Source organism: Dermochelys coriacea, chromosome 4, assembly GCF_009764565.3.
Source record: "Dermochelys coriacea isolate rDerCor1 chromosome 4, rDerCor1.pri.v4, whole genome shotgun sequence".
In the NCBI taxonomy this organism is placed as follows: Eukaryota; Metazoa; Chordata; order Testudines; family Dermochelyidae; genus Dermochelys; species Dermochelys coriacea.
The window spans coordinates 97,916,794-97,931,800 of record NC_050071.1 but is presented as its reverse complement, the minus strand read 5'-3'; the positions used below and the strand labels follow the sequence as shown (position 1 = coordinate 97,931,800).

General features: G+C 41.9%; 1 protein-coding gene across 1 annotated transcript in view; it reads right to left on the bottom strand.

The window, feature by feature from the left end:
• ATP8A1 (ATPase phospholipid transporting 8A1) overlaps positions 1–15,007 on the bottom strand; it is a 262,923-nt gene that overhangs the window by 235,148 nt on the left and 12,768 nt on the right. Inside the window, 2 exon segments of the mRNA XM_038400205.2 lie at positions 542–641; positions 13,923–14,037. Of these exon segments, the coding sequence (XP_038256133.1) occupies positions 542–641; positions 13,923–14,037 (215 nt within the window).

The following is a 15,007-nucleotide window of genomic DNA, read 5'->3' as shown; positions in this document are numbered from 1 at the left end:
CAGTAAGGTTGTATGTTTTCCTCTCAATCTGTACTCTGCTAATTGGCCAGTATTTGAGATGGAAGTGCAGTCTTCTAGAAGAGACTTCAAAGTGAGCTCTGTCCATTTGTGATCAAAGATCTCCTGGCACTTTTTGTAAAGGATGAACCTTAGTCCTGATCAAATTCAGGTTGGTAAACCAAAAATATTAGTTTCTTTGTCAGAAATATTTATTTTTCATAATGGAGGACTTCTACAATGAGAACAGGTCTGTTAGCCCAGGATTTAAGTTCAGGCCACTGGAGTAGGCCCTCCATAACGAGACATAAAAATTCCAAGTAAGGAAATATTTTCTATAAATAAGACAGTTGCAAAATGAGATGTAAAAATATCCAGTATTTCACTGACATTTTATTCTTAATTCATTAAAGCCGTATCAGATGATTTAACTAGATGGACACATGGAATTTTTGTAAAACATTCAAATAGCTATAATAATAATCTATGGAATGTATTAGCACTTGAATGTTTTGAAATTCAGATCTTTTTTCGTTGAGCTTACCTGAAGTAATGCAATAAAAAGAAAAAATGCATTAGCAGCTCTTCTGAACTGGGAATAAAGAAACCTTGGCAGGAATGTGATTATGTTGTATTTTGCAGTGCTAAAAAAGAAAGACAAAAACCATGTACAATTACTATAGTACCAGCAAGTTACACACACTCTTTCCTTATTATTTCTTGAAGTGCATGTCATGACAGTACATTACAATCCAGCTGTTCTGAAGAACAATACATTTGCTTCAAATAAAAGTTGAAAGGGGTGTTAAATGAATCAGACAGTGCCTACATTAAGAACCATTTGGAGTTCCAAACCTAAATGATCTCCATCTCCCAAACCACAACATTTCAGTTGACTCATAAACATCATTGTTATATGCAGTGTTTTGTAGCTGTGTTGGTCCCAGGATATTAAAAAGACAAGGTGGTTGAGATAATATCTTTTATTAGACCAACTTCTGTTGGTAAGAAAGACAAGCTTTCAAATTAGAGCTCTTCCTCAGGTACATAGTACCATTTTGAAATTATCTATCTACTAGCAAAGTAGCAGATTGGACCAACTTCTGTTGGTGAGCGAGACAAGCTTTCGATCTACACAGAGCTCTTCCTCAGTTTTGAAATGGTCCTGACAAAGAGATCTGTGTAACTCGAAAGCTTGTCTCGCTCACCAACAGAAGTTGGTCCAATAAAAGATATTACCTCACCCACTTTGTCTCTCATAAACGTTAGATAGCTTTACTAGTGAGCTAGCACTTAGTACAATTGTTGAGCTAGTATGAAAGTATGTAGATACTTTTGAAATGGTATTATCTGCTATTTTGCTAGCAGATAGATCATTTTGAACTGGAAATATGTACCTTAAGACTATCACAAGGAAAAATACAGTGTGTGTCTAACTTAAAAGTTGCCTCATCAATCATTTGAATACTATTTCAATTTTAGCAGTGCCTAAATGCTCCTAATAACAAAGCTAAGAGAAATGTTCACATCAGTTTGTATGTAGACTATCCTGGTTTGATCTGTAGGATTGCACTAACTTAACAACAAACTATTTTATGAATGCAAGTAAATAAAACACAAATATGTCCTAATGCTAAGTTATGGAAGATGGCCACATTTGTTTGTTTGTTTTTAAAGTTCAAGATAAATATTTAAGGGATTTTTATGACAGACTAACTGCTCTACATCAAAACTCTATGTCCCATGCAGAACATTACAAATGGATTAAGCACCAGAAATCCAACCATTATTTGGCAGATGTCATGTCGTGCTCATTTTATCTTTCAATCTTTGCACTGTTGAATTTATGAAGTGGTTCTTTCTTATTTTAATTTTAATGAGCATGAACGCAGCTGATCAATACTGCGAATGGGTTATAAACACAGCGACTACCAAATGTCAGTGTATGAACTTATCTAACTCAACATGCCTAAAGTTGAAGGGAAGTTGTAAAAAACGAGCAACTGAATGGACCAATAATTTTAAACAATTATTGAAAAATAAAATGTAAATATGGTCATGAGTTAAGTTACAAGATGGAAAGATTTTATGCTCATCTCTAAGGGTGCAGAACATTTGTTTCTTTACTGTACTGTGAGCAAAAGCAGATTTACTTCCATAAAACCTTTGTGCGTTTTTTAATTTTATTTTCAGTCCATTTTTTTTCCAATGACTTTTTTAGTCAGAAAAATTGTCCTGGGGACAATGTTGGGGGAAAAAAAATCATAACCTTCCTGTAACTCTTGTAAAACTTGTCTTATGAAAGGAGAATTAAGGAGCTTGGCTTGTTTAGCCTAACTAAAAGAAGGTTGAGGGGAGATATGATTGCTCTCTATAAATATATCAGAGGGATAAATACAGGAGAGGGAGAGGAATTATTTCAGCTCAGCACCAATGTGGACACAAGAACAAATGGGTATAAACTGGCCACCAGGAAGTTTAGACTTGAAATCAGACGAAGGTTTTTAACCATCAGAGAAGTGAAGTTTTGGAATAGCCTTCCAAGGGAAGCAGTGGGGGCAAAAGATCTATCTGGTTTTAAGATTCTACTCGATAAGTTTATGGAGGAGATGGTATGATGGGATAATGGGATTTTGGTAAGTAATTGATCTTTAAATATTCAGGGTAAATAGGACTAATCCCCTGAGATGGGATATTAGATGGATGGGATCCGAGTTACCCAGGAAAGAATTTTCTGTATTATCTGGCTGGTGAATCTTTCCCATATGCTCAGGGTTTAGGTGATTGCCATATTTGGGGTCGGGAAGGAATTTTCCTCCAGGGCAGATTGGAGAGGCCCTGGAGGTTTTTCGCCTTCCTCTGTAGCATGGGGCATGGGTGACTTGAGGAAGGCTTCTCTGCTCCTTGAAGTCTTTAAACCATGATTTGAGGACATCAATAGCTCAGACATAGGTGAGATTTTTCGTAGGAGTGGGTGGGTGAGATTCTGTGGCCTGCGCTGTGCAGGAGGTCAGACTAGATGATCAGAATGGTCCCTTCTGACCTTAGTATCTATGAATCTATGAACTCATAAGATTATGCTTAGGGACAGTTACACTCTATCCATTCCCTTTTGACTGTAAATTTGGAGAAGGGTAATATGCTGAATCACTGTGCCTATTAGATACATTAGTATAGTAACAGATGGCATGGTAGATCTGGAAAACAATACCCTGTTTCCCAAAGATTCCAGCCTGACACAGAGAGCCAGCCTCAGTGAGTCTAGCTAGTTAAGCATATGTCTAGACAAGCGTTTCTCAATGTGGCCACCACAGGGGCACCGGAACAGGGGGGACCCCATCACTATTAAAAGTGGGAGAGCTATTTCCCTCCCGCTTTTTATCAGCCATAAGGAAGAACGACAGGGGAAGGGGCAGAGAGGAGCGAGAAGGAAGCGGGCTCATGGGGGGGCGGGAAAGAGGCTCAGAGAAAGGGCAGTGCAAGGGCAGGACCGTGGGGGGAAGGGGTGTGAGGGCAGGGCCACACTTTGGGCACCTCTGGCCCCCCACACTTTTAGGGAGCTTCCACCGCTCCTAGACCACTGTGGCTGCACACGGTCACCAGTGGATTTTTTTGGGGCTACGACAGCCTCCAAAGCATGGGCAGAGGGAGCAAAGCTGCGGCCCCTCCCTGCAGCGCCCAGCTGTTGCTCTTTAATAGCTTTTACCACAGGCAGCGAGATACACCGCCTTGATGTTTGCACTGGCACTGCCAACAGGGATCGGCGCCCTGCACCACGCAGTCACCTCGTGGGCTGTGGCTTTGGAGACACAGAGCCAGTGTACACAGCACTGGAGGCAGCTGTGGCGTTTAGTCTCTGGGGCATTGCCCTGCGCAGCCCTCCTGCTCCTGTCCAGGACTCCACTGGCAGCTTGCTCTCCACGGGCTCTCACTGAAGGGCTGCAGGAGGCAGGGACAGAGTCATGGATTTGTCAAAGATGCCACCAGCAGGAATTGGAGGCCTCACTGTGAGGCCACCAAACGTTTTGTTGTGAGAACCCCTGCTGTAGACAGATTTCCTACACTGTACTGTAGTCTACTACTGGGAAGCTTATACAAATAATACATTGTGCACGTAGTAACAATAGGAATGATGTGCTACACTCCTTGTGGAACCTCAGCTAGAGACTTTTAATGATGTAAGTATATAAAAAACTTCAGCTCAGAATAACTTGAAGAACAAAAACAGTCTATTTGCCTCTGGAAGCAAAAAGACCCCGACACCAGAGCTCAGTTTAGCAGTAGTGGAAGAAAAAGAATCACTATACCATATCCAAGATATGGAAAATGTGTGCAGTGCTATAAGGGAGACTAATACAACAGAGTAGACCATATTTATTTTATATTAAATTTAATTATACATTGTTCCTTCATTTTCAGTTTTCCATGTGTTTCAGGTTTATGAATTGATAACTCATACCTATACCACAGATGTTGTCCCTGGAGAGGGCTGGGGAAGGAAACTAGGTTTTGGCAACTGGGGCAGGGTCAGTTGGAACTTGGCACCTGTAGAGGTATGGGAGACTTTTGTAAGATAAAAGAAAAGGAGTACTTGTGGCACCTTAGAGACTAACAAATTTATTAGAGCATAAGCTTTCGTGAGCTACAGCTCACTTCATCGGATGCATTTGTAAGATAAGCACATCAGTCACGTTTCTGGAAAAAATGACAAGCAGTGTGTGTCAGCAGACCAGGTTGTAGGTGGTCATGCCTAGTGGTTGGAATGGGAATCAGACCCAATGGTCAAAACCCCTGAAATGTGCCGTGATTACCAAGCAGGGGAATCTTCAGCTCACACGAAGGGGGGGGGGCAAAGGGGGTGAGTCAGGGGAAATTCTGCCTGCCTGTTCAGTGTTGCTTTCTGTGCCTGCTGGGGAGCAACCTGGGCCTGCCAGGCAACCCTATATTCAGCTGGGAAAGATTGGCCGGGGAGGGATCCATACTAGCCACAGGTCTGGATCTCTTGTCAGCGTAGTTCCCTTCTGCTTAGTTCTTTGGACTGCTCAAACTGTCAGGAGACCAGGTCACAGGCGAACAAGCCTAGTGGTCGGAGTTCAAACGCCAGAGCCAGAGCAGGGCTGAAGGTCAGAACTGGACTCAGAGTCCAAATACTAGAGCCGGAATCCGGAATCAGGGTTGAGGGTCAGAACCAGTAGTCAGGGAAGGCAGGAACAGGCCGGTTCTGAAGCAGGAACAAGTCTGGGACAGGATGGGAATAAGGCTGGGTGGAGGGCAGAATCTGGGCTGGAGCAGTGGAGGAGCAGAGCCGAAGCAAGGCTTGAGAGATGAGCACAGGAGGCAGAGAAGTCCACGAGCATATACGCTGAGCAGCCAGGAAGCTATTGCTGCTGCTGAGTTTAACAACTGGCCTGCTAACTTTCTCAGCCATTCAGGCTTGGTGGTCCACCTCGTTAGCTCATTAGGGTGTCAGTTGTACTGAGCAGGCAGAGCTGCAGACCCTTACACCTGACACTCAAACACTTTGCTGACATTTAATAAGCCATTTGCAGGGTTTCAGAGTAACACCCAATTGAGATAATGGACCCTGTTCACACACCGCACATGTTATCAAACGTATCTGCAGACTCAGGACAGGTTTACACCTAAAATGCTGCATTGGCGCAGCTACACCGATCATTTCTCAAATGCTGTAGCGCCTTAATTAAGGCGTTCTAAATGACAGGAGCGAGCTCTCCCACCAATTTAGCACTGTCTACACTGGAGCTTCGTTTGGTATAACAACGTCACTCAGTGATGCAGATTATTCACACCCCTGAGCAACCTGGTTATATTGAAGTAATTCTGTAGAGTAGGCCAGGGCTCAGGAAGACAGCACTGCACAGATTTACATTTGGTTAACACTTTCCAGGTTATCTCACAATCATGAGGGATAGATTTTAAAAACAAACAAACAAACAAAACAAAAAAAAACAGTCCAAGCTTATACTTTTGTCAGGGTTCCTTCCCCACTCTGAACTCTAGGGTACAGATGAGGGGACCTGCATGAAAACCCCCTAAGCTTATTTTTACCAGCTTAGGTTAAAACTTCCCCAAGCTATAAACTATTTTACCTTTGTCCCTGGACTTTATTGCTGCCACCACCAAGCGGCTAACAAATATAACTGGGAAAGAGCCCACTTGGGAAACGTCTTTCCCCCAAAATCCCCCCAAGCCTTACATCCCCTTTCCTGGGGAAGGCTTGATAAAAATCCTCACCAATTTGCATAGGTGAACACAGTCCCAAACCCTTGGATCTTAAGACAATGAAAAAGCAATCAGGTTCTTAGAAGAAGAATTTTAATTACAGAAAAAGTATAAGAATCCCTCTGTAAAATCAGGATGGTAAATACCTTACAGGGTAATCAGATTCAAACATAGAAAATCCCTCTAGGCAAAACCTTAAGTTACAAAAAGACACAAATAAGTTGTGTTGAATGGAATGTATATTCCTGTTTTTATCAGCTATTTAAAGAAACAGAATCTAACGCATATCTAGCTAGATTGCTTACTGATTTTTTTACATGAGTTTCTGACCAGCATTCCTGCTCTGTCCCAGCAAAAGCAACACACACACACAGAGAACCCTTTGTTCCCGCGCCCTCCATCTTTGAAAGGTATCTTGTCTCCTCATTGGTCGTTTTGGTCAGGTGCCAGCAAGGCTGTCTTAGCTTCTTAACCCTTTCCAGGTGAAGGGGTTTTCCTCTGGCCAGGAAGGATTTAAAAGTGTTTACACTTCCCTTTATATTTATGACAACTCTAGAGCACAATTCTGCAGTAATGGAGGATACTTGATGGAGGAGTCTATGGAAAGTCTGATGGAGAATTCAGCAGCTGAGGACCTAAAGAATATATGGGTCAATGCTAAAATATAAACATCTGAATTGCAGGCTCTGAACTAATCAAGGCTGGCCAGACAGAATCTATAGCATTAGTGAGATCCTGAGGACATCAATCACATCAAAAGGCTTTATGTAAAGAAAAACTGATAAATGCTGGACAGTTGAACTGATAACAGTCAATGTTAAAGAAGATTTACAGTTGCTCAGAATATTTTAGGTATATGTCTGTTAAACTGAGACAGAGAACAAAGACAGCTTAATTCATCTGGTAATGTGAACTCTCTGCCTCGTAACCTCAAAATAGAACAAGACATCCCTCAAAGATGCAAAGAACCAAAATTAAAACAATATCAAAAACTAGCACGCAATCAATCATTAAAGGATAACTGTATTGCTGCCTACATTCATAGCACATTCCATATATGCTTGGGAACTACAAGTACTCACACACAGAAGTTCAAGGCACAAAATTGGGTCTATTTCACAAGAGCAGACAGGAAGAAAAGCCCGGCATGAATCCACAGTTCTTCATGAGACTGAATTTCATGGTACTGGCCACATACTTAGTGTGTTAGGTCCAGTCTTCAAAATAAACCCCAGTAGAGTCACAAAGGATTCTGGTTCATAAAAATCTAGCTCATCTTCCTCAAGCCATTAAGGAAGATGAAAAGAGGCTAATGACTGCTGGAAAACATTGGAACTTCTATAATAAAGAAGAACATGTTTTGGAAGTGTCAAATCTTGTTCATTGAAGATCTACGTTCCAAATACATTATCTGTGAATCTTGCAAAGCTACTTTCAACAAAAAACTGCTTCTGCAAGGTTCCTTTTCTGAGGATGTTGGGCTTAGCCACCACCATGCAGGAGTTATCATATTAGGGCACAAAAGTGGGCTAGTCAGGAATTCGTACCCATCAGAGAACATGAGAGAAAGAGGTTACTCACCCTGTGCAATAACTGTGGTTCTTCGAGATGTGCACTCCTATAGGCGCTACACTTCAGGTGCATGTGCACACCGCACCGCTTTGATTGGAGATGTTCATTAGCAGTGTCTGTTTGACCATGCATACCTCGCTGACAATCTCATGCCCTGCCCCGAGGTTATAACAGGCTGCAAGTGCGAACCACCCTCAGTTTTTTCTCCACCACTGAGTCTCAGAAGGAAACTCTGAAGCAGAGGAAAGAATGGCAGGTAGTGGAGCACACATGAAAGGGACACATCTCGAAGAACCACAGTTACAGCACAGAGGTGCGTAACCTCTTTCTTCTTCGAGTAGTGTCCCTGTGGGTGCTCCATTTCAGGTGACTCCTGAGCATTATCCTGATAGGGAGGAGGGAGCTTCGGAATCAATACCAGCACATAGAAAAGAACTACAATGCCAACTGCCGCATAAGATCTAGTGGCATAGACTAAAGCATAGTGTCTGAAAAAGATCTGTACAGAAGACCATGTACCAGCTCTGCAGATATCAGATATTGGGATGTTTTTAACTACATGCATAGATGCAGACTGTGACCTTATCAAGTGAGCTGACAGACCAACAGGGGGTGGAATGCTGGCAGCACTGTAACAAGCTAGAATACACTCTGAAATATATTTTGATAGTCTTTGAGTAAAAATAGCAGACTGTTTAGATCTGTCCGCAAATGAAATTAACAGTCTAAAAGGTTTACAAAATGATTTAGTCTTATCTAGATAGATAATGTGGACATGCTAAGCTCTGTTTCAGGCCGAGGCAGTCAAAAGGAAACTGAGGACAGTTTGCCTATGCAGCCCAATATAGCTTCGATGCAAAGCACAAAGTAGTCAGCAGCACATGCACGGGCTGAATGGACACTGCTAATGAAAATCTCTAATCAAAGATACATGGGGCACATGTGCACCTAAAGTGGAGCATCCTTTGGGACATTACTTGAAGAAGAACCAGAAGTTCTGCTACTATATCAAGTACTGGAAGCGCTGAGCTGTCCCATTATGCTGTGCTGGAAGCCCCTGCATTGTGAGAATTGAGGAGGTCACAGTATGCTTTCATAAAGAGCATAAACAGCCTGCTTTGGAAGCACTAAAAATTCCAATGCAAGTAGTGCATCTGCAGCTCTCCCTCTATTTCCTGTCCATGAAAATTTTTTTTATCATATGAAAAAAGTAAATTAGAAGTTAAAATACTGTACAAAAATGAAAATAAGGTGTACAATAAATTAGAGGTGCAGGGTCAGCAGCCTGACCACCTGCAAGGAAAGCAAATAGCAAACTGGCTGGCGACAAGAGTAAAGTAGCTGATATTCCAATTGAGAGAAGGAAATCTTGATCCTCTGTATCACATGAATGTGTGATTATAATAGGGGCTTTCCTGACCTTGGTAACACAGCCACCACTTTCAGTTTTATTCTCCTGCTATGTTGTTTTAGCTTTCTGATCATAACAAATTTCACCTCTTTCAGAGTAATGAATGTCCCCCACCCCCCCAAAAAAAACAAAAAACCCACACAATGTCAACCAATCAAACACGTTACCGAACAATAACATCCAATGTAAGCAAACAAACTCCTCCTCCCAATTTTGCCTGAGTCACAGCCTTTCCATTTGAGGTCCATATCCAACTCCCTCTTTGTAACAGCATTCATGTGAAGAGGAGTTTTCACTCACCCTATACTGGAAGCTCCAGACAGGCATCAAGCCTGATTATCTGTCCAAGTGTAACCCATGTGCCTAATAGGGAGATATCTCTTTACGAGACCCATTGGGGGAGGTAGGCTTGAGTTGTGTCTGGGTCATTGGTTTTTTGATGGGTTTTTTTTTTCATTTTCAAAGCAACTTTTATTCACAAGCACAAAAACAAAGATGCATAAAGAAGCGAGTTGCTGCAGAGCTTCCAGGAAGCAGGTGGCTCTTCTGACCAGTTGCAGCACACTGATGATAATGGTGGCGAGCAGTCCTGGAATACAGCTAGCCAAAAACTCTCACACACTGAGTGTCATGCAGTCCACATCCAGAATCTTCTGGAATTGGGTGTGGTACTTTTGGGTATGGTCCAATAGTTTCCCTGTTCCTGGGGTCAGACTCCATGAGGGCAAACAGTCAGGGCAGCTGCTTTATAAAGGGCCAGGTATGTCCTGTCTGATTTGGGAGAAGCTGAGCCTAGGAGCAGAAAACAGGCTGTTGTCCCTAACTGTGAAGCATTTTGCAGCAAGGTTTTATTTAAATCTATACACTTGTGACTTAACTGAGTAATTGGTTAATCAGTTAGCTAACTGGCTAGCAGTGATTTCAGCAGAGGAAGCATCTGCATGAATTCCAACTAAAGATTCCCACAAGCAAGTGGAGGGAAGATGTTGTTTAGGACTCAGCAAACTGTATAGATTTGGTGATCAAGACTAACTGAGACTTAGGTGAACTAAACCTAAGCTTTTGGGAATTCTCAATTTCTTTTCACTGTTTTCTATGGGGACTGAACTGTTCAGATTTTAATTTTTTTGTATTTATTATTTATGTATAACTGTGAAGATAATGTCTGTGGATTATAAATAGCCATATTATGCTGTAAAATTAGATTATTATTTGTTTCTTTATCATAAGATTTTATAAGTTATTTAATTAATTTGCTAGTTCCTTTTATGACATGAATGGGGGGAGGTTGATACCATGCACTCCTAGCTGAAAATCCTTAAGAGACTGAACTCTGGATCTCCAACTACTTTTATATGGGAGCTGGGGTTTTGTAAGGCACTCCGGAAGGGCAATGAAGTGAACTCTAGCCCACCCAAAGATTACACAAGCACCATTCCTTCACCTTTTTCCAGTATTTCCCCTGCTCTTAGGGCTCCTAACAAACATTAAAAAAAAAAAAGAAAGAAACCAAGATCCTACAATAATCCAATTTTCACCCCTCCATGGAATTCCTTCCTCTTAGTCATCTGACTTCTTCAACAACCACTTCTGTGTTTATCTTTCCAAACAGCTTCGGCTTCCTCCAGATCTCAGTCTCCCAATGCATGGGCCTGTCTATATTCCTTCTGCCAAACATTCCTTGCTTAAACAGCCTCTAATTCCTCTCAGTCCTGAGAACTATATTTCCTAAATTCCCTTGTTATGGGCTGAACAAAGAACAGCATCACACACTATAGCTTACCTTAAAGGGCCAGGACACCCTGTTACTATAAACCAGGGGTGGGCAAACTTTTTGGCCCAAGGACCATACTGGGGTTGCAAAACTGTATGGAGAGCTGGGTAGGGATGGCTGTGCCTCCCCATACAGCCTGGCCCACGCCCCCTATCAGCCCCCTGCCACTTCCCACACCCTGACTGCCCCCCTTAGAACCCCTGTCATAAAAATAAAGAGAAGGGTAAACACCTTTAAAATCCCTCCTGGCCAGAGGAAAAACCCTTTCACCTGTAAAGGGTTAAGAAGCTAGGATAACCACGCTGGCACCTGACCAAAATGACCAATGAGGAGACAAGATACTTTCAAAGCTGGGGGGGGAGAAAAAAAAACATTTTTCTCTGTCTGTGTGATGCTTTTGCCGGGAACAGAACAGGAATGGAGTCTTAGAACTTGGTAAGTAATCTAGCTAGAAATGCGTTAGATTATGATTTCTTTAAATGGCTGAGAAAATAGGCTGTGCTGAATAGAATGCATATTCCTGTTTTTAGCAAAAAATAAAAGGAGTATTTGTGGCACCTTAGAGACTAACAAATTTATTTGAGCATATGAAGAGAGCTGTAGCTCACGAAAGCTTATGCTCAAATAAATTTGTTAGTCTCTAAGGTGCCACAAGTACTCCTTTTATTTTTTTGCGAATACAGACTAACACGGCTGCTACTCTGATTCCTGTCTTTGTGTCTTTTTGTAACTTAAGGTTTTGCCTAGAGGGATTCTCTATGTTTTGAATCTAATTACCCTATAAGGTATTTACCATCCTAATTTTACAGAGGTGATTCTTTTTAATTTTTTTTTATATTAAAATTCTTCTTGTAAGAAATTGAATGCTTTTTTCATTGTTCTTAAGATCCAAGGGTTTGGGTCTGTGTTCACCTATGCAAATTGGTGAGGATTTTTTATCAATCCTTCCCCAGGCAGGGGAGTGCAAGGTTTTGGTGAGGATTTTGGGGGGAAAGACATTTCCAAACAACGCTTTCCCAAAAATAAACCAGGTGAGACATTTGGTGGTGGCAGTGGAAGTCCAAGGGCAAAGGGTAAAATAGTTTGTACCTTGGGGAAGTTTTAACCTAAGCTGGTAAAAGTAAGCTTAGGAGGTTTTCATGCAGGTCCCCACATCTGTACCCTAGAGTTCAGAGTGTGAAAGGAACCTTGACATGGTGAAAGGGTTCTTCCTCTGGCCAGGAGGGATTTTAAAGGTGTTTACCCTTCCCTTTATTTTATGACAACCCCCAACGCATCCAACCCCCCTGCTCCTTGTCCCCTGACTGCCCCCTCCCGGGACCCCCCACCACTAACTGCCCCTCCGGGTCCCCACCCCCTATCCAACCCTCTCTGCTCTCTGGCCCCTGACTGCCCCGACCCCTATCTACACCCCTGCCCCCAACAGGCCCCCCAGGACTCCCACACCTATTCAAACCCCCCGTTCCCTGTCCCCTGACCGCCCCCCAAACCTCCACCCCATCCAACCGCCCCCTGCTCCCTGTCCCCTGACTGCCCCGTCCAACTGCTCCCTGTCCCCTGACTGCCCCTCGGGACCTCCTGCCCTTTATCCAACCCCGCCCCCGGCTCCCCGCCTCCTTACCATGCCACTCGGAGCGGCAGGACTGGCTTACTGGAAAGCCTGGGAGGTGGGTGGGCACAAGCCACGCTGTCCGCGCAGTGGCATAGCTACGGGGGGGGGGACAGTGTGCGAGGAGCCAGGGACTAGCCTCTCTGGCCGAGAGCTCAAGGACCAGGCAGGACGGTCCCGCAGGACGGATGTGCCCACATGCTGTAGTTTGCCCACTGCATACCTAGCATTACTTTCATTACCCCACACATCTATACAATGGAACAACAAGGCATGGGACAACAAAAGCATACAAGGCATGGGACAACAAAACATGTCACTTGTTACATATTTTGGTGTGAGTAAATTCTACTCCAGTTTAAAATGCTATTCCCTGTGACAGTACTGAAGCTAGAGATCAGTGTGGTCACTTGAGTGCAAATATCCAATAGTTATTTTGTTACAATGCAGATTTCTAGTCTGTAGTCTGAGAACAAACCAAAAGTTTTGGACTACCGTGTACCCACAGCATTCTTTTTAAGTATACTGCAAATAACAATAGTATGCAGAATGCTTCTCTGCTCTTTCAAACATTTTCACTGCATTGTAAATTCAAAGTGAAAGTTTGAGAAAAGACTTTTGATTCTATAGCCAAAGTACTTCTCTAAGTAGTTTCCAAATAATGTGCTGTACCCAGTTTTTACCTCGTTACTCTCTTGGTATCCTCCCATTCTATCCTTCATGCCTTTTTCATGATATTCCATACAGGCTGAAATAAATTCCCCTTCAAGTATATTCACTCTTTCGGATGTCTCCTGAAAATCCACTTTTCATATCATTAGGTATTTAAAAACGTCAGAAACTTAGGCAGTCTAAACTGCAATCAGTGGTGTGACTGCAGCATGCATAGACATACCTCAGCTAGCTTTAATCTAGCTTCCTCAAGTAACAATAGCAGTGAAGTCATGGTAGCACAGGCTTGCCGCTGACATACGGACCCAAGGTCTGGGGAGGGTTTGCACAGTCCATGGTGCCTTGTCTTCAGTGCTATTGTTACTTGAGCTAGCTATATCAAAGCTAGCTCAAATACATCAACTGGGTTGCAATCACACCTTTGCAGGCATAACCCAAAATTCACTAAAACAAAGAAGTATGATTGTGAGTCTGTGTCTTCTCTACTTTTCCTGTATATGTTATTTCCATTTTCTGTTTAAACTTGTTAACTGGGCCAGGAACACTGTCTTTACTTAGTCTTTGTTAAGTAACATGCAAAGCTATGGCACTACATACATATTTTTAATATTTATAAAACACTAAACATTATAAAAACGTAATACCTGACATGATTATTGCAGAATTTGGTCAACTGAGGTTGATTGATGAATACAGTTCTCACTTCCTCTTGATCAGCGAGTGAAGTTTTCTCTGAAACATCATCCGTCTTCCCGTAGCCTTTAAAATATAAAATAATTTTAATTATATTTTGTCAGTTGAGAATCTGCTTATTAGATGACTAAATGAAAATACACTTTTACTTATTAATGTAAAACATTTTAAATACAAAAAAGGTGTACCCCTTGGCTCTCTTTGGGTTTCTTGTTTAGCATTCACTCATTAAAAATTCATACCTTATAAAAAAATCCCAGATAAAAATCTATTTAAATTTGAGTTAAGTCTGAAACTACCTATCAGTATTCAGGGTAAAATATATTACAGAGATGTTGTAATTATCCCCAAATCAAGCACTGTAAACAGAGAACATTCAAAATTAAGGTTAAACTTGTATATTGTGCACAAATACTAAATCATCCCACATATCAATTTCAAAGCTCTTCTTCCTTGTTACATTAACTATTACATTGTCACTGAATGTCAAAGGGAATATTATAACTACATCCTTTTAATATATACTAATTCCCCATCCTCTTCCTATGTTCATAGGCTATCTTTGCCTAATTTGCAGACTGTAAATTATTTGGTGCAACAACCATGTAGCTTTCTGAAATGTTTGGAGCTTTACAAAGTTACAGAACATAATATAATATCATAATTATTATCAATAGTACACCAGCGAAGAAATATTTTGGTTAATCTTTGCTAAATAGATCTTTCTAGGGTTGATGGTGAAAATATCCTAACAGAAAAAAAATCCAGTAGGATATCAAGTGCCTCAACTGAACAAACGAAGAAGGCTAGCCTAAGGCCTTGTCTACACTAAAGGGAAAAGTTGATCTAAACTACACAATTTGAGTGACGTGAATAACGTAACTCAAATTGACTTAGCTTAGATCTACTTACCACGGAGTCCACACTAAGCGACATCAACTCCCCTTACTTTTCTTGATCAGGTGGAGTACAGGAGTCAACAGGTGAATGATTGGTGGTCAATTTAGCGGGTCTTCACTAAACTGACCGCCAATGC